At 39.3% G+C, this 23,522-nt stretch overlaps 1 protein-coding gene across 12 annotated transcripts in view; it reads right to left on the reverse strand.

The window, feature by feature from the left end:
• The window catches only part of MAPKAP1 (MAPK associated protein 1), a 229,154-nt gene that overhangs the window by 94,627 nt on the left and 111,005 nt on the right, over nt 1-23,522 (reverse strand). For all 12 annotated transcript variants that reach the window (XM_039861615.1, XM_039861617.1, XM_039861622.1 and 9 more), the window contains 2 exons: nt 19,890-20,062; nt 2,746-2,922 (listed from right to left, as the gene is read on the reverse strand). In XM_039861615.1, the coding sequence (XP_039717549.1) occupies nt 2,746-2,922; nt 19,890-20,062 (350 nt within the window). The remainder of the gene's footprint in view (nt 1-2,745; nt 2,923-19,889; nt 20,063-23,522) is intronic.

Consider the following 23,522-nt stretch of genomic DNA (forward strand, 5'->3'; position numbering starts at 1 on the left):
GCCTCCTGGGTGAGCGTGTGAGGACCTCTGAAAGGCAGAATGTAACCTGAGGTTTCATGGTTTTCAAAAGGAAGGAACAGGGGCTTAAGTGGATTCAGAAAGTGAGGTGGGACAGAAAGCCTGGGCAAGGGCCTTCCGTGCAGCCCACAAACACCTGAAGATTCATTCATTCCTTCTCTGTGAAGCCCTGTGCTGGCTGTGAAGATACAATTAAGACCATCCCCTCTCTGTCTTCAAGGAGTTTATGTCTTGCTGGTATCTTAAAGGGTGTCTGTGCATAAAAGGACTTATTTGAATGTCTGCAGATCTCCAACATATATATCTGCCAATGTTCAGCAAAAGTTATTCCAATTCAGCCTTTTGTGAGCAATATCCACTCAAATTCTGCCCTTTTCCTGCTGGTAAACAGAAAGTAGGGGAAGAAGAAAAGCAGAGAAGTAGCAGAGAGATCTATTCAGTTACCCATTCAAGAAATATTTGTGGCATACTTACGATAGTAATGGAGCTATGCTAGGTGTTGTGGGGCACAAATGATCCAGTTCTTGCCCTCGAAAGTTTTTTATTAATAATAACAATAACTGCAATAAACACTTAAGACAATGCTTACACAGGCCAGGCACGGTTCTAAGTGCTTTACATCGGTTAATTCATTCAGTCTTACAAGAGCTTTAAGAGGTAGGTATTATTATGACTCTCATTTCACTGAGCCACAGAAAAGTGAAGTAACTCATTCAAGATCACACACACTAGTAAAGGTCAGGATAGGGACCCAGGCAGTGTGGTTCCAGAAGTCACCAAGCTTTTACCTGTTACACTGTAGTGGTGGCTGAATGTTGGCCTTAAGACAGTGAGATTTACTTGAAAGACTAGACCAACACTAGACTGCCCTATCCCCATCCCGACCCTCAGCAAGGGGTTGGAAAGAGTACGGACTTTGAAGTCAGGCATGGGTTCAAATTCATACCTGAGAGCGATATCCCTCAGCTTCCGTTTTCATGTCTTACTTACTACAACCAAAACAAGGAAACAATCTAAATGTCCTGCGACAAGCATCCACTGCACCCATACATTTTCTGTTGTATTGCTCATCACGTTTTAATGATTTGTCTGATTACTGACTCCCCACTAGAGCATAAGCTCTATGAGAACAGGGGTTGTCTCTGCTAGATCCTTGGTGCATTAATACATGTAGATTGTAAGAATTAAGAGATATCAAAATATTTCTAATAGAATGTTAAGTAAAAATAACATAATGCGTATGCCAGGAACTGAAACTGTCTAATATATATACATATGGAAATGGTTATTCAAAAATGAAAACAGTTATGTTAGGATGGAGCAATCACTGGATAGCTTTTAAATTACTTTAAATGTACTTTAAAGCTGTTGTTTTAGTGCTGAAATGGAAATGGAAAATGTAATGTAAATGTACAAAGGAGGAAAATATTCGCTGTTACATATACCAAATAAGACTTCATAGTAGGAATGAAATGGGTATTATAAAAGCTTGAGGAGTCACCCCAGCTCATCCGCAGGCAATGAAGTATTCATTCTTTGCTTAAGGGTAGAAAGACCCAAAATATTCACATTTCATAGGTAGCATAACCCTATTTTTAGTAAAAATCTGAAACAAAGGCTATATGTTTTAAAGAGACAGGAGGCAAAGTCCTCTAAAGCAATCGCTTTTGGGTAGTGAATCTGCTGGTTACTAACAGCAGGGGGTGCCAAAGGGACCGCTATTGTTCCCAGGAGATGGCCAGGAGAGGGACTGTAGCCACCTTGGTCAGAAAAGCTTAAGCTGTGCTTAGAAAACACTGCTACTGCTGGTTTTCCCCTAATAACAAGGACCTGTGGGTAAAATGCAGGCTATCTGTAGACTTGAATAGATAAAAATTACGTTTTTATTTTCGTTAACTTCTGAGGTTTTAGCATTTCCTTGAATTAAAAATGTACTCAACAAATCACAGTAGTATTAGCAGTACTAGTGATTCTGTCATGAACAGAAATCAGAGGTATCGTCACAGCACATTATGGTTGTTGCAAATATCACTTATACACAATCACTACTTTGAAATGAGGCTTTGGGAGTTACTGTGAGACCTGCTGCCGCGTTGTTATTTAATGTATTAATAAAGCCATACATATTACTCTAATGCAAATGTTTAATAATTTGACAACTATTTAAATATAACAAATTCTTTTGTACGTCTGTGAATTTTATTTTCCGCATTTACAAATACTTTTCTGAGAAGGGCTTATAGGATTTATCAGACTGCCGAAGGCAGTAAAGGTTAAGAATCTCTGCTCTGTCTACAGGAAGGTAACCGAGAAGAAAAATAAAATTTGTTCTGAACGAGGTGGGAGAGAAAAAGAAGTATTTTAAGTCACAAGAGAGAAGTGGCTGCAATACACATTTTCATTTACTTTGGATTCCTTGAAGAGATTGTTTGCTTCACAGACTCCAAAGTGCCCCAATATATCCAGAGGCCTGGTTCACAGACACGATGGAGGTTCAGAGATTACCTAAAATAATTTGCTACTCCAAAGCCATCGTATTTAATCTAGGTGCACAGGGCACAAAATATAATTCGAATGTTGTCCCCCAGCATCTCTCTAGAAGTAATCATTACATGTGGACCCTCCAGATACCAAATATTCATTTGATGAACAAAACCGAAGTCGAATCCAAAACACGAGAAGGTAGAGAGATGCGATATTGAGATGAGTAAAGGAGTCAATACTCACATTCGAACAAAGAGTGACTCTTTGGATGTCAGACCAGGAGATGAATACTTTTCAACCAGGGCCAAAGTACTGAAGCCGAACTTATGAATGGGCTCGTTGGAATCCAGCGGGGGGAAATCTGTGTCAACCTCCCCGTCATCTTCAGCAATATGCAGGCAGTAGGCACTGACATTGTCACTGAAAGGAAAACCAAAAGTGAGTGCATTCCACGTGAGAAAGGGACGTAGGGACCAGGGGCTGTGATATGCAGCGAGCAACCCGGGACACTGCTGTTCTTTATCCCAAAGCCTGGATACCCTCGGATCCCCCAAATCCTACTTTATTTAATAATGAGAAGACACATGGCAGTGCAAACTGGGAGAAAAACAACGTGATACAAGAGCTTTGACGCTGCTCTGTTCTTCCAGCGAAACCTTTGGAGCACCTGTTGTCGATAAGACACAGGAGCCCTTTGATCAAACATGAGATTTACTATCAGCCCTCAAGGAAGTTTATAATATGGGGAGGGGGGGAAGTAAGCACTATATTAGCTATAATATAAATGTAAATAAAAATAAATAAATCATAAAAGATACACAAAACTATAAAAGAGGAAAAAATTACTTTGGGAGAATCAGAGGCCTTTGATTTATGGTGAGGAGTAAGAAAATTTCTGCTCTAACTCAGGAGAAGTACCCGAGGCAACAAAGACAATCTACACAGTTCTTCTTTCTCTGAAAAAAAATCAGACTCACTTGGCAGGATCCGATTCCAAATACCAAGGATACTTAATAGAGTAAAAGCAAATGACCTGATTTGTCCTGACGCAGATTATCTGAGCCCCTTCAACTACTTCTGGCCTTTTCTCACTTCCCTGGAATGCCCAGTCAGTAATCCCAGATTCTAGCCTCCCCCGGTTTACTTCTGGGTTAAGTCAAAAGTCAATTGGCTGAAAAGGGAGGGAAACTATATCAACATAAAGACAATTTAAAACTGAAATCAACGTAAAACACTTTAAGATACCCTGCTCCGAAGCTGAACCGTGAAACTGCAAATCTGCTAGTGTTCAGAAGTATGAACCTAATAGTTCGCAAAGCGATGGGATTCTAAATTCTGCAGCTTAAATTTGGAGTTTTAATTATATGATTGATGCTTAAATTAATTAATTGCAAAGTGTATGCTAATTGTTTAATTGGTTGCTTGATCTATATAGATCATTTTTTGAATTAAATGAGTTGATTTACAAAGTTTATTGATTGGATGTGACAATGAATTATTTCACTGACTACCTGATTTGCAATTTTCCCAATTAATTCACAAATCTTTTGCTGCAACTCTGCTTATTGAGAGAGAGCCTACTTCAGGTGATCTATACTCAGTCTGTCATGACTAAGAGATATTTATTACATAAAACAGGTAATAAGAGCAGATTAAAATTAATGGGAACTGTAAATTTGCTAAATGGATGGATAACAAGGAAGTAATCTGGCTATATGTGTCACTATAAATTTCATGTATTTGCGATGCCATTAAAAAATTTAAAATTCATCTCTGAATGGTATGGGAAACTTACAGATCTTCATGAGAGGTTACAAACTTAAACACAAAACACTTGTAGAAGCAGAAGAAAGCCGTTTAGATGAGGAAAATGTCATAGTGTAGTAGCTAAGAGCTTTTCCAGAGAGACTTGGGTTCAATCCTAAGCTCCATCAATCAAAGGCTATGTGATTTCAGAGAATAAGCTTTACCTCCTTGAGTTTCAATTCCCCCTTCTATAAAAAGAGTATGATCACCTAACTCAGGGGTGGGCATGAGGATTAGATGAGATAATATGCAGTGCCTATCATACAATGGAAGTAAAAAATAATAATAAATGGGATGGTGACTATAATAGTCAGATGGAAAATAACTTCTACAGTTATGTCAATCCTTAAAGATAAAGATAAACTGGGACTACGTATTAGAGCAAGAAAGCAACAATAACACTGACCGACGTGTTCTACGTGCATACATCTGTAATGGAGTTAACGTCCACTGTGCTCCAGCCTTGGGGCCACTGAGCCTCCAGGGTTTTATGAACAGGGCAGACACTGATGAAGCAAGCAATGGACAGCACAGATTATTTATTACCGTGTAAATCATCCTGAGGAATGCCTGTGATTCCTCAGCATCACAGAGGTTTCAAGGGCAAATAATAAGCCTATTGATTAAAAGAGAAAGCCAAACATCGGTATCAGAAGAATTCTGCTTTGATTGTCGTGGGATGCCCCCAAATCCCCTCAAAATGAACTCAACAAATGTCACAGGATAAGATCTAAGAGCCAAAAGACCGCAAAGTGCTATTATTTTCCCCAGTTCTTAAATACAAAGTGTGAAAACATTTATTCTTTCAGAAAACGTTTGCACAGTACCTACCCTGTGCTGTGGCCTGTCCTGAGAACTGGGAGCACAGCAAGGAAAAGGATGAATGATTCACCCTATGTTATATGAAACTATACAAAAATGGAAGTCTTTTCTGTGTCACCCCTAAAGTTTAGCAGCAAAACAGTGTTCTAACCCCTACATCTAAGGGGAAAATGTCTAAAATTCTCTATTCTGTGCCTGGACATATTGATTCATTTGTGCTTTTATTAAGGAATGATTAATTAAAGAAGCTACTGTGATATTTTGACTTCTAAAACTGCTTCAGTACTCCAAAACAGTACCAGCACAATAATCATTAGTATCATTAGCTACGTTTATTGAGTGTTATGTACCAGACACTGTGCAAAGTAGTTTAGACACATAAGCTCACTGAATCTTCACATCGGCTCTGAGTCAGTTATTATTATGTCTATTTTATAAATTAGAAAACCGAGGCTCAATGAGGTTGAGTGGTTTGCTCGAGACTAAACAGCGTGTAAGTGACAGAGCTGAGATCAAATGCAGGTAGTCAGGAGCCCTCTCTCTTGATTCCCACCTAACCCTCTGACAAAGCCAGGGTGTGTCAAGACTTCCCAAAGAAATGGAGCAAACCACTACACATTAAATATAAAAAACTAGAAGGTCAGAGATTCATTTCAGCCTCCTTGCTGTTACAGATGGGGACGAGGTGGCCTAGAAAAGAAGAAAACTATGTCCGCGATCATCTAGTTAAATGGGGGCAAAGCCAGTTCTAGAGAGCTCAGGTCTCTCTCCTGCTCTTTGATCAAATCAGAAATTGGTGGCATTGTGAAATGGGGAGATAATAAAAGGGCATCTGTGGACCCTGACCCTAAATATAGACATCTGGAACTAACAACACAGTGAAAAGAGGGGTGCCTCCTTATGGCACATTTCAGTGGTTTTGCCGTCAGATCTGGTTTTTATGCGAACTCAACCACTAAGCAGCTGTGTGACCAAATCTGACCTCCGTTTCCTCATGTATAAAAAGCTTTCCTTGATTTCTCTAGGAGAATCATTTGGAAAAGTGGTTCTCCTCTGTGGCCTTACAGAACTTGGTTAATATTTCTGCATCTAACTTACTGCATTGCTTTTTATTATTTATGCATCTATGTTCTCCTGAAGAGCAGGATTCTTCTCTTGTCTCTGCACCCTCCCTGAAGAGTAAAGTGGCTGGCATTTAGAAGGCACTTAACAAATATTTGTTGAATGAACGAATGTATGAATGTGCAGACTGATCACTCTACCCATGAAAAAAACATAAAGGGTATTATTAATGATGTTTGTTTTAACGAGAAGAGAAATAATAAGCTTTTCTTTTTCTTGCTTGTCACATTGATATCTGTTAACCGAATGTGGCTTTCAAGGCGATGCTCATGTGTCAGAGACTGCAATTCAAGACAAGGGGAGAAGAAGGCACGCGAAGAGGTAAGAATGAAAGAGGCATTTTTACAGTTCATCAAGATATGAGTGCTGCATCTCACTTTTTTAATGGAGAAAAAACAATGAAATTATTACAACTGTGTAAAAATGTTCAGAGAATCACCTGTTCTAGACACTCTGAGCACTGTCTGCCTCACTCACATCCCGATTCCCAAATGTGGTCATTTTCTCTACCAAGTTATGGAATTACAGAGAAACTAACCATACCTACTACATAAGGGTCTTGTAAGGATTAAATGACTTAATTCGCTGCACAGTGCCTGGAATGAAAAAATCTCGTTTTGCAAGATTTCTTCCATTACTCTGAAGCTTCTGATTGCAGAATTAACTAACAGAAGCATGGTAGATAGCTTGAGATACAGAAACCTAAAAGTCCTGTTTGTGAGTCACTACCAGAGAGGGAGAAAAAGACTAAGTAAGGAACAGTATAGGACCATGGGATCCAAAACTAAGGAAGAGGCTTAGAGTTAGGTGGGCATGGAAGGAGCAGTCCCCTTGGGGACTGTAATGCTCATGAGAGAACTGGCCATTTGAACAATGAATGGATGCGAAATGGATCCTGTTGCCAAAAGGAGATCATTTTGGGGGTTGGAGATATATATATATATATATATATATATATATATATATATATATATATATATATATATATATATATATATATACGGCTTTGATGACTACAACTGACTAAATTTACTTATTCATATTTTATCAAGGCTAAAATTTTTCATTAGAAAAAATTATTTCACTGAATTGTTGACAAATATTCACTTTATGTTCAAAGACTGCTACAGCCTTCATGAAGAGACAGAAGCCAGTAGCCCATACATAATTGGTACTTAATTCACATAAGAAAATTCAGGAGCATTCCAGGAAGCATCCCAGATTTCTTCCAAATGTGATCTGACATGTTAATTTACATACTCATAAAAATTCACTATTACCGCAGAAAATGCAAAACACGCTTAAGTATGTCTGGACAGATGAATGCTTATTGGTTTTTTTTTTTTTTAATGAAAAACAAATTAATACATGACTCTGAAATGTCCAGAACTCTCATTACTTGGGCTTTGCAGTTTATTCTGATGACAGAATCGATATTAAGAGTGTGTCACACATTAGGAATAGAAAGAAAGCTCCTGAGGGTTGCAGCTCAGAAGTTCATCTCTTTGAAGTGAGAGAAAAGATTTTTTAAACTGAAGATTCCCTTTATCTAAAACAAAACCCTCCGTAAAGTAAAAACTGAAAAATGATATCATAACGTTTGTCAAGCCACAGCAACCTCACACAGTATATAGTTAAGTCTAAATTCTCTGGTAAAAAAAAATGTTCTAGGGAGAAAATAACCACTAATTTCTAAGTTGAAGCAAGCCCTTTGTATTGTTCTGAGCTCTTTTATGGATAGTTTCTATTGCTATGTCTTCAAGTTCATTGATTTTTTCTTCTGCAGTATCTAATCTTCTGTTAATCTCATCTAGTGTAGTTTTCATTTCAGATACTATATTTTTCACCTCTAGAAGTTCCATGTGGGTATTAAAAATCTACTTCTTTCCTCTACATGTTCATGCCTCTATCATGTTGAACACATAGAGCATGTTTATAATAGCTGTTTTAACATCCTTTGCTAATTCCATCATTTCTGGCATTTCTGGAAAGTCTCTTTTGTACAGTTCTAAATGAGAGAGATTCTTCAAACAAATTCAGTTGGCAGAATTCTAAATTTCAGAAATCCATGAAGTCTATTACAAATTCACCCTGCAAACATTCACCCTCAATCCCATTACCAGAAACACAACTGTGACACTGTCAATGCTCTGTTTAAAGCCTTTCCTTTCCGTTAGAATAAAAACAAAAGAGCCGTTTAAAGTATCTGGCTTCCATAAATCCTTCCACTATACACTGCTCTGCTTTCAAACCCAACCTCCTTCCATTCCAGGAGACACAACTTAGGCTCCAGTCACACCAACTGCTTGCAGTACCCTAGTTAAGGTCATAACGTCAGCTCCCATCACTATCCACGCAGGCCTCTCGGCCTAGATGCTACTTGTTCCTAGTCTGTCAGGTCATCTTTTGAGATTTAACTCAAGCATCCATTCTAGTGGGAAGCCTTCCCTAACATCCCTCCCATCCCTGCTCAACCCAGACCTCCATTTTCAGGCAGACTTAGAAAAGCTTTTCTCTGTGTTCCCATAGAATTCTGAATATCCACTATTATAGCAAGTCTAAATAACAACAAAACTGAAACTGTGTAATTTGGTGTCTGTATGAACCACTTGCTTGAATCTTGAGGCCAGAGACTTGATTTTATGACTCTCTGTATCCCCAGGGCCTAGCATAGTGCCTGGGATGGTGTAGAAAACATGTAAATGCTTGCTGTGATTATAAGAATAAAAGGATGGAAGGATGGATTGATGGACGGACGGATGGACGGACGGAAAGAAGGAAAATCTCAAATAGCTAGAATGTGCCTAGTGCTATCACCATGAGAAGAGCCTTGTTTCTCTATATAGCATGGTAGTTAAGATCAAGGGAAAGGGAGTCAGACCTAGATTCAAATCCTGACTCTGCCACTTACTAAATATAAGCTTTTGGGCAGTTACTTAACTTCCTGATCCTCAGTTTCACTACTGTTACGATCTATGACTTATAACACTGTTATAAGAAATAATACACTTATAATAATTGGCCTGGAGCATGAAACACAGTGGACACTCCAATGTACTCGTATCTACCAATTCACTACCTAGTAGAGTGGCGACTCTGGCACTTGGGAAATGTTGATGACGGGCAATCTTTCTGTCCAGCTCAATGAACAAAGTGTGATAACTTCCCTCAAACCTTCATCTATCACTTAAATTCATCACCAGGTTGAGAACTGTGACTTTTAATGAATAAAGGTTTGTGGACAGCCAGAGAAGCTTGTCTTAGCAGACACGTGGAGGAAGGCCTCCCTGGCATGGCAGGGGTGGAGAATTTCAGTCCACATCTTTGAATGTTTCTATGTTTATTCCCTTATCTGTTCCATACATTATTTATTGAGCATTTGCTCTGTATTAATATAAGCACTGTGTTATGGACTGGGGAATACAAGCCGATAACATAGATAGGGTCCAGGCTTCATATCTTCATATCTATCCTACTGCTTATAAGACTTCTTCACTTGGATCCATCTCTCAAGTAATCTCAGCTTTCATTACACCCAAAACCAAACTCTTTATCCACCCGACTCAGAACCTACTTCCTCTTTAGGACGCTCCATTTCAGCACCACCACCCACACAGCTTTTCAATGTCCAATCTTAGGCCTTTATTTCTTTTCACTTACTTGTGCCGGAGGCTTCTACTGATACCCCTATGCAGGTGACTTCTCAATTCACAATTCTAGCTCCTATCTCTCCTCTAAACTCCAACATGCAAATATAAATGACTATTTGAAAACTTCTCTTAGATACAGCAAAGCCATCTTGAATTAACAGGCAGAAGACCAAACTCAGGCTGCCCTTCCCTCTTCCCTTCACACACCAAAAACCAAACAAAACCCAGTTCTCCAATGTCCCCATCACAGTGGAGGGCACAACATACAAAGCGGTGCGGGCCAGAAATCTTTGATACAGCTCCTCTCTCACACTTCCCATATCTAATTCATTCTTAAGTCTTGTGAATTTTTACCCCTTGAATATTTCCAGAATCTGTCCACTTCTCTCAAGCTCCACTGTGGCCCCTGCCCACCTGTCTCATTCTGCTCTATTTTCTCTTCCTGTCTTTGTGCTCCTGTCTCGCCGGCCTTCTTTAGTTCCCTGACAACAATGGTCTTTCTCCAGCCACAGCATCACTGCGGTTCCGTCTGCCAGGAACCTCGCCCCTGAGGCCAGACCCTTCCCGTAGCGCTGAGCATCTCCCCGACCGGCCTCCAGGCTGCGCTCTCATCAACAGCATTTCTCTGCTTCAGAGCGCTTAACTCGGACTTTACGCAAACATTATTTAATTATTTGGTTTAATGATTTGAATTGTTTGCCTATTTCTCTCACTAAACTGTGAAATTCATGAGAGAGAGCCCACGTCTGGTTCCATTCACAACTGTATACACAGAAAAGTGCCTGGTATATAATAAACACTCAACAAATGTTTATTGTATATACAAATAAATACAAATGATAAGTGAAATGAGCCAGTGACGAAGTGCTAATACATGTGATATTTCTTCTTCCCCACAAAGCTAAATTTTTTGCGTGCAACAGTCACATTTCTCTTGTTCTCCATTTTATCCTCAGTACCTAGATCTACAGACTTAAGCCTTCAAGATGAAGCAGGATATCAAGAAAAGAGTGAAAAAGGCATTTCCTGAGCAAGGAAACGGCAAAAGCGGACACGGTATCAGTGTCGAGAAGCTGCCAGTTCAAGAATGTGATGCGTGAGGACGCCAGGGAGCAGCTGGGGGTCAGAATGGGAAGGGCCTCTCAGGATGTATTGTTTAGGTAAGTGGTTCTCAATGATGACTCTAAGGAATACAAGTTAGAAGCAGAAATCTAGAGAGGAGGAGGATAGATAGACGTGGGCAAGCAGACAACCAAAAAAAAAGGGAAGTATAAAGAATTCAAATCGCAAAGTTGTCAGAAAACATGTAATTGTAACGTCAAACATTCCCATACACTTTGCTGAGCCCGAAAGGGCATCAGTGCACCACGGCACAGCATAATTACTTGAGTCACCAGGAAAGGCCTAAATTATGCTACTGCTGCTGAACTGCTACTGGTTTTGGTTGTAGCAGCAGCAGGCTACAGTTATCGTCTTTAGCAGCAACAGAAATGAGCATTTACTGAGCACTTGCCGTATGTTTTCTCATTTTATTTTTATAACTACCCTATTAGGAAGTTTCTATCTTCATTTGACACACAAGAAAACTGGAGCACATGGGGCTGAAGTAACTTACCCTGATTACCCTCATGGTGAATGTTAGTGACAGAATTCACCCACACTCACCCGTACTGTGGCTTTGGACCCTACGCTCTCAGCCACTATGTTATACTCAGATTACGAAGGCGGAAGGAAGTATTAACACGTTTTAGAAAGCTTCTATAAAACAACTATCGAATTTAAGAAAATTTGATACTGAACGAGATAAACCCTCAACTATCTACAAAACGCACTAAGTTTCCCACAGGCTCGACGGCTGGGCTTGCATAGGAATGGAGGGGACCCACGGTGAACGCCACAGCACGGTTACACTGTGCCTGCGTGCAGTCTCAAGACGCGCTTTCCAACACGTGGCTACTGAGCACCTGAGAAGTGGCTGCTGTGAGATGTGCTATCAATAGCGAATAAACATGAGATATTGAAAACTTATGACAAAACCCCACTGAAGATATCACTGATAATTTAAAATGTCAATTATGTTAAAACATTTTAGGTACAATGGGTTAAATAAAATATGGTATAAAAATTCATCTTACTCATTTTTTTTTGAAACCTAGTTTCAATTTAAAATGTGGTTACTAGAAAATTTAAAGTTGCAATGTGGCTCATTTGCAGCTTGCATTATCTATTTTTTCCAGCTTTACAGAGATATAATTGACATAGAACGTTATATAAGTTTAAGGTGTACAACACCTTGGTTGAACACACTTATATATTACAGAATGATAAGCACCAAGTAGTATTAGCTAACTCCTCTATCACATCATACGATTATTTCTTTTTGTGAACATTTATGATCTACTCTCTTAGCAACTTTCAAGTATATAATACAGCACTGCTAACTATAATTGCTATGCTGTATATCAGCTCCCCAGAACTAATTCATCTTCTAACTGAAGTTTGTGCCCTCTGACTAACATGCCTCCATACCCCGCAGCCCCTAACTCCTGGTAACCATCATTCTAAACTCTGTTTCTATGAGGGTGGCTTTTTTAGATTCCACATATATGTGATAGCATACAGTATTTGTCTTTCTCTGTCTGACTTATCTCACGTAGCATAATGCCCTCAAAATCCATCCATGTTGTCGCAAGTGACAAGATTTCCTTCCTTCTCATGGCTGAATAATATTCCACTGTGTGTATATATACCACATCCTCTGTATCCAGTCATCCACAGATAGATACTAAAGTTGACTCCATATCTTGGATACTGTGAATAAAGCTGCAATAAACAGGGGAGTACAGAGATCTTGAGGTCCTGTTTTCACTTCCTTCGGATAAATAACCCAGAAGTGGGAATGCTGGATCATATGGTAGTCCTATTTTTAATTTTTTAAGGACCCTCCATATTGTTTCCCATAGTGGCTCTAACAATTTACATTCCTACCAACAGTGCAGAAGGGTTCCCTTTTCTCCACATCCTCATCAGCACTTGTTATTTCTTGTCTTATTGATGACAGCCATTCAAACAGGTGTGAGGGGACTGCATTATGTTTCTTTTGTACAGCACTGCTCTATAGCCAGAATCTTCCACTCACTGAGCATTGCAAATCGTCTTCAAAGTATATCGCTCCAACTTTCTAGACTACAGCAAAACTCTCCAGGCTTTTAGTGGCTCGCCTGTCAGGAGCCTTATAAAGAGCAAAAGTAAATAAGAGATCAGAGAAATATGGTGAATGTCTAAGGGATAAATGAAAAGAGGAAGGCCAAAAAATGGCTGTTCTCGTGTACCAATGGAGTCAAAATATAGCACTAAAGTCTCTGTATAACAATTGGGACTAGTCAAAATCACCCTTGAAAATCACTTTAAATTGTCTATGAAGGGGGGTAAATGTAACTTTAGGTAAAGGGCAGGTGCGTAACTCCCATCCCAAGTTCGTGGCAGAGTAAAAACTCACTGAATTTTATTTTTCTCTCATTTATAACTGGGTGTTACTCAACAGATGTTGTTTCACTCTTGAATCTGTTGGAGGAATATAAATTAAGGAAGGTTTTTAAAAATCTTACAGGTTCCACACAGACAGACCCACACAAATATAGTCAACTAATCTTTGACAAAGGAGAAAAGGCAACTCAGTGGAGAGAGGATAGTTTTTCCAACTGGATATTCACATGCACAAAAAAGGAAATCTAGACACACACCCTACCCCTTTCATAACATTTAACTCAAAATGGATCACAGACCTAAATGTACGGCACAAAACCAGAAAACTGCTAGAAGATAACAAAGGAGAAAATATAGGTAACCTTGGGTTTCGTGATGACTTTTTAGATACAACACCAAAACCACAATCAATGAAATAAAAAATTGATAAGCTGGGAGTTTATTAACATTAAAAGCTGCTCTGCAAAAGATGCAGTTCAGAGAATGAAAAGACAAGCTTTGGATCTGGAGAAAAATCTTTACAAAACATATCTGATAAATATACAAAGAACTCTTAAAACTCAACAATAAGAAAACGACTGATTAAAAAATAGGCAAAAGTCCTGAGCAGACAACTCATTAAAGAAGACAGATGTCAAGCATATGAAAAGATGTTCAATTCATCTCATTAGGAGATTACAAATTAAAACGAGATATCGCCTCATACTTACCAGAATAGCTAAAAGCCCAAACATTTACAAAATCAAATACTGGTGAGGATGTGGAGCAAGAAGAACTCTCATGCATTGCTGAAGGAAATGTGAAATGTAATGACTTTGGAAGACAGTCTGGCAGTTTCCTAGAAAGCTAAACATTGGCTTATCATACAATCCAGCAACTGCACTCCTAGTTATTCACAAAATGAAAACTTATGTCACGCAAAAACCTGCACGTGAATGTTGATAGCATCTTATTCATAACTCCCACAAACTGGAGGCCACCAAGCTGTTCTTAAGTGAATGAAAAAAAACCCAAACTGTGCTACATCCATACAATGGAATAATTCAGCAATATAAAGAAATGAGCTATCAAGCTACAAAAAGACATGAAAGAACTGTAAGTGTATATTGCTAAGGAAAGAAGCCAGTCTGAAAAAGCTACATATGGTATGATTCTAGCTAGCTGACCTGGAAAATGCAAAACTATAAAAACACTAAAAAGATGAGTGGCAGCCAGAGGTGGGGGGTGGAGGTGATAAACTGATGGGGCACAGGGCACTTTTCGGGCAGTGGAATCATTCTATATAATACAACCTTTAGAACTGTAGGATACACAGAGAGTACCCTAACATAAATGACCAACTTTAGTTAATAACAATGTATCAATATTGGTTCATTGATTGCAACAAATGTACCACTCTAATACAAAATGTTAATAAGGGGGAAATGAGAGGCGGGAAGGAGATATATGAGAACTACACTTTCTGTGCAATTTTTCTGTAAACCTAAAACTACTCTAAGAAATAAAGTCTATTAAAAAGGTTTTAAAATCTTATAGGTAACCAGCCTTAGAATTAAAAATAAACTGAAATAGGAAAAAAAAAAAGGCATGAAAACAAAGCTTAAAACAAGTTGACTGAAATGAAACCAACATCGCTGGTTACAATAAATGTTAGTAAGATAAACTTCGCGATAAAAAGACATTGACTTAGACTGGGTCAAAAAAACAAAAAACAAAAATCAAAAAACAAACAACAACAACAAAAATCTCCCCAAATTATTCATCATATCTAAAACAAAAAGGCGAAGGTAAAAGTCTGAACGAAGATACATTAAACTATTGCAAAGAAACAGGGTTGGAAAAGCTAATATTATTGAAATAAAGCAAAGAAAAAGGCAGGACACAATACATAAATAAAACAAATAGGACTGTTTTATACTGAAAAAAGTACAGCTCACAATAAAGATATGAAATGCATGAATCTTTTTGTGCACTGAGATATATAAAATAAAGTGTAAACTTCCAATCTCGGGAGAAATTGACAAAAACACAAGAAAATGGAAACTTCAATCCATTTCTCTTAATCATCCAAAGATGAAAGTTTAAAAAAAAAAAAAGTAACCATAATTAAAGATGATTTAATAAGCATATATTGAATTCTGTAACCTATACAGAATTTTTATCCAGAATCCATGGAATATTTATAAAAATTCCAAAGTATAAATAAATATAAATAAATCTCTAAGCAGAAACTTTATAGGCTATATTTTCTGATCAAAATGCAATAATCATGAAACTATATAACAAAGTCTAAATTAAAAAATTCAACTACCTAGAGATTGAAATGACTTCAGTTACTTTCTTCCAAATAGATTTAGTTTCCCCTAAAATCAGTGCATCGAATCAGCAGGAAAACAGCGCAAATATCACATGCCAATCTTGTTCGAGAGTTAACAAGAGTAAAGGAAGTCAAGAATTCCAGCTAAGTTCTCCATTCCTTCCCCTGGCCAAAGCCTACTACCATAAAGTTTTCAAGGCACAGAGACTGAAGAACAATATTCTTAAATAAATGGTTTTCTTGACAACCAGAATGAAATTGGAGGCAAGGTCTCCCAAGCATCTAGCAATCTGAAGAGTTCTTCCACAGGGCCAACTCCCTGGAAAAGATCGAATAAGCACCTTAAGTACAAACAAGCTAGAAAGAAAATAACTTTGCACTACACTGCCTGATAAGAAGAGAACCCAGGGATCTCCTTTACAGATTGTCTTATACCAAATGGAACTGAGAAATCCAATGTCACGTGAGAACTGTAAAAACTTCAAAAGACAATGGTTTATTTGAATTCAATGCAACTTAGTAATTTAAAATGTACTCGCAGAGCAATTATTAAAAGATGTCAACATGCTATATATACTTCAGGAATATAACTCAGTAAAATATACTTAAATTCGGAGGTTTACAAACTAGTACAAGGGATAATCTCTATTTTGGGGGTTCAGAATTGCTAACTTAATTAGTTGAACCTTCCTTTTCTGTACTAATTTTCAGTTTGCTTCATTTACCAGTTTCTGATAGGAATATATCGAAATTTCCCATTTTGACTGTGGATCAGTCAATGCCTCTTTATAATTCCCTTAAGATATTCTGAGACTACGTTGCTAGATATTTACACAGTTGGAATTATAGTCTCTTGGTGGGCTATTCCTTTTCATCATGTAGTTCACCAAAATATCCCCACTGACACGTTTTTGCCTTAAATTCTACTGTTTGATGCTGGCCAGTCCCTCCTGCAGCCTCCATCCCCGTTGGCCGGGTGCAGCCGAAGACTGGGCCACGAGAAAGGGTTGGGCAGCTGCTGCCTGACAGCTTTTGGATTGGGAAGAAAGCAAGGTTGTAAAGCAAAAGTTTTTAATTTTGATAAAGTCCAGTTTATCTTCTTTCTATTATGGATCATGCTTTTAGTGTCATGTATAAGAACTCTTTATCCAGCCCCTGGTCCCAAAGATTTCCTCCTCTGTTTTCTATTAAAAGTTTCATAGTTTTACATTTTACATGTAAGTCACAGTTCACTTTGAATTAATTTTATACAAAGTATGAGGTTTAGGGTATAGTTGACTTTTAATTTTTTTTTTGGCTTATAAATGTCCAATTCCCCCAGCCCCATTTGTTAAAAAGGCTATATCCTTCTTTCATTTAATTTGTATGTGCTTTTAATACGAAGACTCATTCATATATCTACCTTCGATTCTGAGAAATTCCCTGGTATTCTCTCTTCAAATAATGTTTCTCTGCCATTCCCTCCACGCTCTGCTTCACAAACGGAAGCTTTCAATCTTTCCTTCATGTCTCTTAACTTACTCATCTTTCATTCTTTGTATCTCTTTATCTGTTACATCCTACGTGGAATTCATTAGAACTATCTTTCAACGCATTCCCTCTTTAACTATGCCAGTCTAGAGTTAATCCATCTTTTTAACTTTAATAACTACATTTTACATTTCCAGTACTTTTAATTGGTTCTTTTCTAAATCCACCTCTGGATTCTCATCTGCTCGGTTTTGTTTCACAATTTCCTAAAAGTTTACCATGAATGTTATTCCTTTACCTCTTTGATGATTTTAAACATATTTATTTGTAATTATTTTCAGATTGCTTTATTATATTTTGTTGGGAATTAATTCTTCTAATTATTGTCTTTCTTAGTACTAGTTGTATTCATTTGCTTTGGTATTTAATTTGCTAGCTCTTTTTAAACAGATATGTTTTATCTCTTTTTTTTCTTCCTCCCTTCCTCACCATTCCCTATCCAGTGCTTTTACAGACATTGCCACCATGTCCCATCCTTGTCCAAGCAAAGGCCTCTAGTCTGGAAGCAGGTCTTATTCTGGCTGTTCAGGCTTCCTATCCTTTGGTACCACAAGGGCTACCATAAACGCAGTCACTTCATGGCCAGGTCCTGGTCGTACTGCTATCTCTATTCCCTTGCCACCCCAGAAACACAACTTTAAGCAAGTCAGAGAGTGAGGTAGCGTTGTTGCTTCTTTTCATAGGTAAGGTAGTCCCACCCTAGCTCCTAGCTTCTGGCATGAGACTTCTTCCGGTCCCCATCCAGGCATGAAGTTCCTTTGGCTCGCATATTCTCAAATAGTGTTTCCCACTCTTTTTTGACATCGTGGTATACTTGTGAAAAATAACAGTATGTGTATGGCACACAGGTAGATGCATGAGACTGTTCCCTACCTAGAAATAATGGCTGGGGGGCTCTGACCACCCCAGGCCCTGCCTAGCTGCCCTGAAGCCTGAGAAAAATCAGTATTTCACATACTGATAAGCTCATTTGCAGCATGTTTACAGGAATACCCTAAAAGAATTGATTCCTAGCACATTCTGCCTATTTCTGTACTTGGTTCTGTTTCTAGTCCACCTTCATGTTTATCTTGTTACTAAAGGACAACTATGTCAATAATGTATTTATCATTGCTATGTATTTGGAACAGAATATAGAATTTAAAGCATGGATTTAAAGGGCCATCATAACCAGAAGTCCATGTGTATCCTTCTGTTTAGAAAACCCTCCACTCCACCCCTTTGCATCACATTTTATTCTTCCTCCTTCAGGTTTTAGTTTAGATGTCACGAATACCACCAGTTCTAGCACTAACTGTGTAATTTAAAAAAGGTACTTAGCCTCACAAAGCTTTAGTTTCCTCATCTCTAAAATATGCATCTCAGTCCACTCCTGTCTCTGTTACTGGCTGTATAATCCTGGTAAGTTGCTCTGCCGCTCTTGGTTTCAGTTCCTGCATCGAGTAATGTTTTGAGGATTAACTCAGACAACATACATAAAGTCACTAACACGGTGACTCTCTTTCCTGTTTTCCTGCTTCCACTTCATGCTGAAAAGGGACAACCATTGCTCAGCCTTCAGCAGAGCTGCTGACTCAACCCTTTTCTGAGCCTAGGTGGTATCTTGGTTAAAAAGGCTTTCTATTGCCTTTACCACAGGAGTGGTAAAGATTATTTTTATATCCACAATTTATTCAGGCAAAGTGAAGGGCGATGTCAGTAAGAACTTGAAAGAATAATTTTAGGTGCAAATTTAATGTACCTAAAGAAAAAACAACTGACGATGGACCGTTCTAACTGAAAATGTGAAAAGAGAAAGTCTGCATGAGAATGCATTTCAGAAATGAAGGCACCCACTACGTTCTGCTGATTCTCAAACACTATTGCTGGGAAGAGCACATAAACCTAGAAGGAGATGCCTGACAGATGAGAAATTTATGTATGGGCGATCTAATGCAGAAAGTATTTTCAAGTTCAAGTTATGACGTATAAACACAGAGATGTTTTCAAGCATTACGTTTTAAAAACAATCGTTTAATGAGGAAGAGAGCCTAGTGATTGAGAGAAAAACTGAGCCACTAACTGATAACAAAGAAAACTAATTCAGACCCAAGGAAATAATGCAAAAATAATGCAACAGACCAAGAATCAAATCCCGACTCTGCCACTTCCCACTGGTATAACCTTCAGCAAGTAACGACTCTCTGACTGGGAGTTTCTTCCTATGCAGAATGAGGATCGTAATGCTCGCCTCACAGGGAGCTGGGAGAAGTCAATGAGATATGAAGTACGAAATGCCCAGCATGGTGCCCAACTCATGGTAGGTGCTCAATTAACATTAGTTCTCTCCCACTAACTCCCACGCCATTTTTATAACTGAGCAACATAAAAGGGTTTGGGAAACTGCTAAAATGCATTTTCTCATGTCTGCATTCACAAATTTATCAGTCCCTTTACAGGCAGATTCTCAGAGATAAGCCTGAGGTCCACAGGCCCGAGATCTGGGGAGCAACCTGACCTGGGTCAGTGTGGACATCTGGGTCCCAGGCCGATGCCTAGAAAGACTGGCTGGGCCCAGAAGGCAGCACAGGGGTTGGGGGGTGGGGTTAGGGATTGGGGGTGGAGGTGGTCAGAGACAGCCAGAAACTAGAGCAGCCAAAAAGAGGAAGGATTACTTGAGCTTCGGCTCCCGTCCTTCGCTTGTGTACTGCCAGCAGATGAGCCCGATCAGGTCCTGCACCCTGGCGCTGGCCATTGTCACCACGGTCATTGGCAGCAGTCTGTCCTGGCTCGACTGCAGGGGGAGGTAGACGTCGATCTTCTTGGTTGCTGTTGTGCCTACATGACCCTGTGGACAGAGCACAGTGCATGAGGGTGTGCATGCGCACAGTCACGGCCATCTCTCATCCTTTTTGCTCAGACCTGCTTATGAGCCTGCGATGGTCCCAAAGTTAAACACGGTCTAGTTTTAAGGGGTTTTTTTCTATAACTGTCATTTTGTAATGGTCTAATGGTCTAATGGACTCAATTCTGCCAGCAGTAAGGTAAATGAGTACTACAATTAAAATAAACAAATTAGAGGGTAAGCAGACCTGATGTTTGGTGTCAGGAGATGTGCTTTGCTACTTATTCAGTGTGACCTTGGAAAAGTCACCATTAGACCTTGGCATCAGTTACTTTCCCTGAAATTGCCATTTCATTCCTTGAGACCTTGGGAAAAGCTGCATGGGAAGCTGCCATACTCTCCGAGGAGGCATTTAGGCCTGTGGCACTGGCACCAAGGGCTGCTTCTCAGAGACTGTGGGGCATTAACTCACTGCAGGACATCTGCTTACTCTGCTCATCCGCATTGCAGCTGAAGGGTCCCCGGCCTTCCGTTACTGCCCTGCCATACCATGCTGCTGTTTACCCCCAGCCCGTCCCACACAGCTAGCTCCCCTTCCTCCCTCCTGAACCTTCCTTTCCCTTCAGGAACCTTTGCACTAGTCAGCAAACTTCCATAAATCATCATTTCTTTTTAAAAAAGCACTCCTTCCACTTTTTGGCCTTAATTGAACCTGCAGGTCACTAAGGACGTTGCGTCCTCTGCTATCCAGAAGAGTTTTGCTTTTTTCTTTTTAACTTCAAATCGTCAAGGCCAGGAGGCAGAGTAGATATTCTTGTCCCCATGACTTCCAAACTATTACTTCTCCCTTCTTGCAAAAATCCCTGTTCCTGAGACCCAAGCCATCCAACGACACCATCTTGTCCTCCTCATCTGTCTCTTTTACCCATCGACCTTTTGAGCATTCTTCTCGCTCGCTGAAGGCTTGAATGAGCTCTTGGCTCATGGTCTTCTTTCTCACCCCAGCTCCTGTCATCACTCTTGGAATTTCATCTAAAGGAATAGCCACCCAATACCCAAGTGTCTCAGTACGTAGGCCACGTCACCCCCAATGCCTTTCCATCCACTCCACCTCAATCACTTACTATAGTGGATACACCAGAGGTCAGCACCAACTCCAAAATCTCAAATTGGAATATCCATTCACTTCATTTGTTGAAGTAGTCCCTCAAATTCTTCAACCTACAATCTGCTGACCGCATCACCTTTTAATTATCTATCAGTCTCCGTTATTTCCCAACACCACCCTCCGGATTACACAGTCCATCATTATAATCATTCCTTTGCAAATACAGTTTTAGTGCTCTGTTCTTCCATTGGACTCAAAGGGCAGAACACCAATCTTGAATGAATCCAGCCCTCCGCGTTCCCCAGCTAAACATCACTGGAGAAAAATCATGTTAACTATACAGACTGGTTTTACTTTAAATTCATGATGATAAACTTCGAACAGACACCCAACATGGTATAGCAGCCTACTGCATTTCCTGATCCAACCCGCATCCCACCCAAGACCTCCACTGCACATTTTTGCTTCTCTCCTCAAACTTCCTGTGAGCCCCCAAAGACCTTCAGCTCTGTCCTTCACTCATGTAACTGCCAACAGATGAGAAATACTCCTCGTTTTCAATAGGAAAATAAGAATTTCCAGAAAAGAACTCTGTTATTCTCCCATCATTAAATTCAAAAACTTACCTAGGTTTAACCAACTTCTCCTCCTCTTTCCCTTCCTGCCTTACTCTGGGAGCGTCACTCGTCTCGTTAAAGGCCAATCTCTCCACTTATGATCTGACCCCTGCCTACCTCACCAACATCATCTACTGCCACTCTGCCACCTGCTCGTCATGTTTCAGCTACGCTGACCTTTAGAAGTACCCTGAATATGTGTGTGTATCTAGCCTGCTTCTCTCATTTTCAAGACCATAGCAGGTACTACTCACTACATCTAGAAGGATTTTTCTCATGATCTTTGATGTGTGGCCTTGGGCAGGTTGCTTAATCTCTTCGTTCTTCCATTTTCATGTGTAAAATGATGATAATGACAGGATCTACCCATAAGAGGATTCTTGTGAGGACTGTTACTATTCAAGGTTCAGATATGACACTTCCTCAAAGAAACCTTCATTGATAATCCTATAGAAAGAAGCCCTATCCACAGTTATTCTCACATATATCCTGTTCATTTCCTTCACAGCATTAAACAATTTGACATGTCCTATTTACCTACGCCTTTAGTGTATGCCTTCCCCACTAGCACCTGAGCTCCATGAGGGCAGCCACGATAACGTCAGCTTGGTTTACTGCTCAATACAATGGCTAGCACTTCTGTGCTGGAGCAGAGAAGACTCTCCTAAAAAACAATCTGCTGAACTACAGAATGCATGCATAAATGACTCAGATGCCCACTAGGACACCAGGTAGGACCTCAATAAATGTAGTTTCCTCCATCCATCCTTCCTGCCCTTCCTCTGTAGGTCTATTTCCTGGTGGAGGATGGAGATGGAAGGACTTGAGCCATCAAGTGGTTCCATCTTTAACACTCTATAATTTTATAATTCTAAGGTGAAAAAAAAAAAAGATAAGAACTAAAGTAAGGAAATACATAAAATCCATTTAAAATATGTTTAGAGAAATTCCATATCTCATAGAACCCAGCATCTAATATTAGATATACTGGTGTTTTTTTTTCTTTTGAGTCTTGTCTCTATGTTTTAAAGCAAATAATAAAGTAATCCTCCTACATAATGCTCTGTATCTCTCTCATGCACACACACACACATGCATACGCACATACCCGTGCATGTTTTTCGGCTCGAATAATAATTCCAATGACTAGCAAAGACAGCTCTAAACAGCAAGCATTTGACCTTGTCGGGCAGCCAAAGGGTTAAGATGAAAACCAAGGCAATCTTTCTGGAGGGGGTTAATCTCCCTCTTATTACTCTCCTCTCAACCTCCTTTTCAATCCAGACCAGTTGATTGTCATTGTTCTCCCTTCTTATTTCTATTTATTCCTCTTCTTCCTTCTGAAAAACCAGAGCTGAGGGACTGTAAGAATCATCTCCCAAGATAACAAAGATTCAATGAGATGACAAGTATGAATGTGCTTCACAAACTGTAAAGTGCTTTAGAAATGCAGAGCAGTATGCTAGCAAGGGCCCAAGTTTTTAAATCACGTCTATTTCTATTACTCAAGCCTATTCACATGGTCACATGAGACCAAAGATGGATGCTATAGAAGCCCTAATAATAAGTTATTATAATAAGAGCTAACATTTATTTAGAGCTGTTAAATAAACTGCTAAATGTCTGCCTAAACTATCTCATTTAATTCTCGCAATCACTATAAGAGGTGGGGTTCTATTATTACCCTCACATTATAGATGAGAAAACTACGACTTATAAGGCTACAGTCATCTGCTCA

This window comes from Pteropus medius, unplaced genomic scaffold, assembly GCF_902729225.1.
Source record: "Pteropus medius unplaced genomic scaffold, Ma_sr-lr_union100, whole genome shotgun sequence".
Lineage (NCBI taxonomy): Eukaryota > Metazoa > Chordata > Mammalia > Chiroptera > Pteropodidae > Pteropus > Pteropus medius.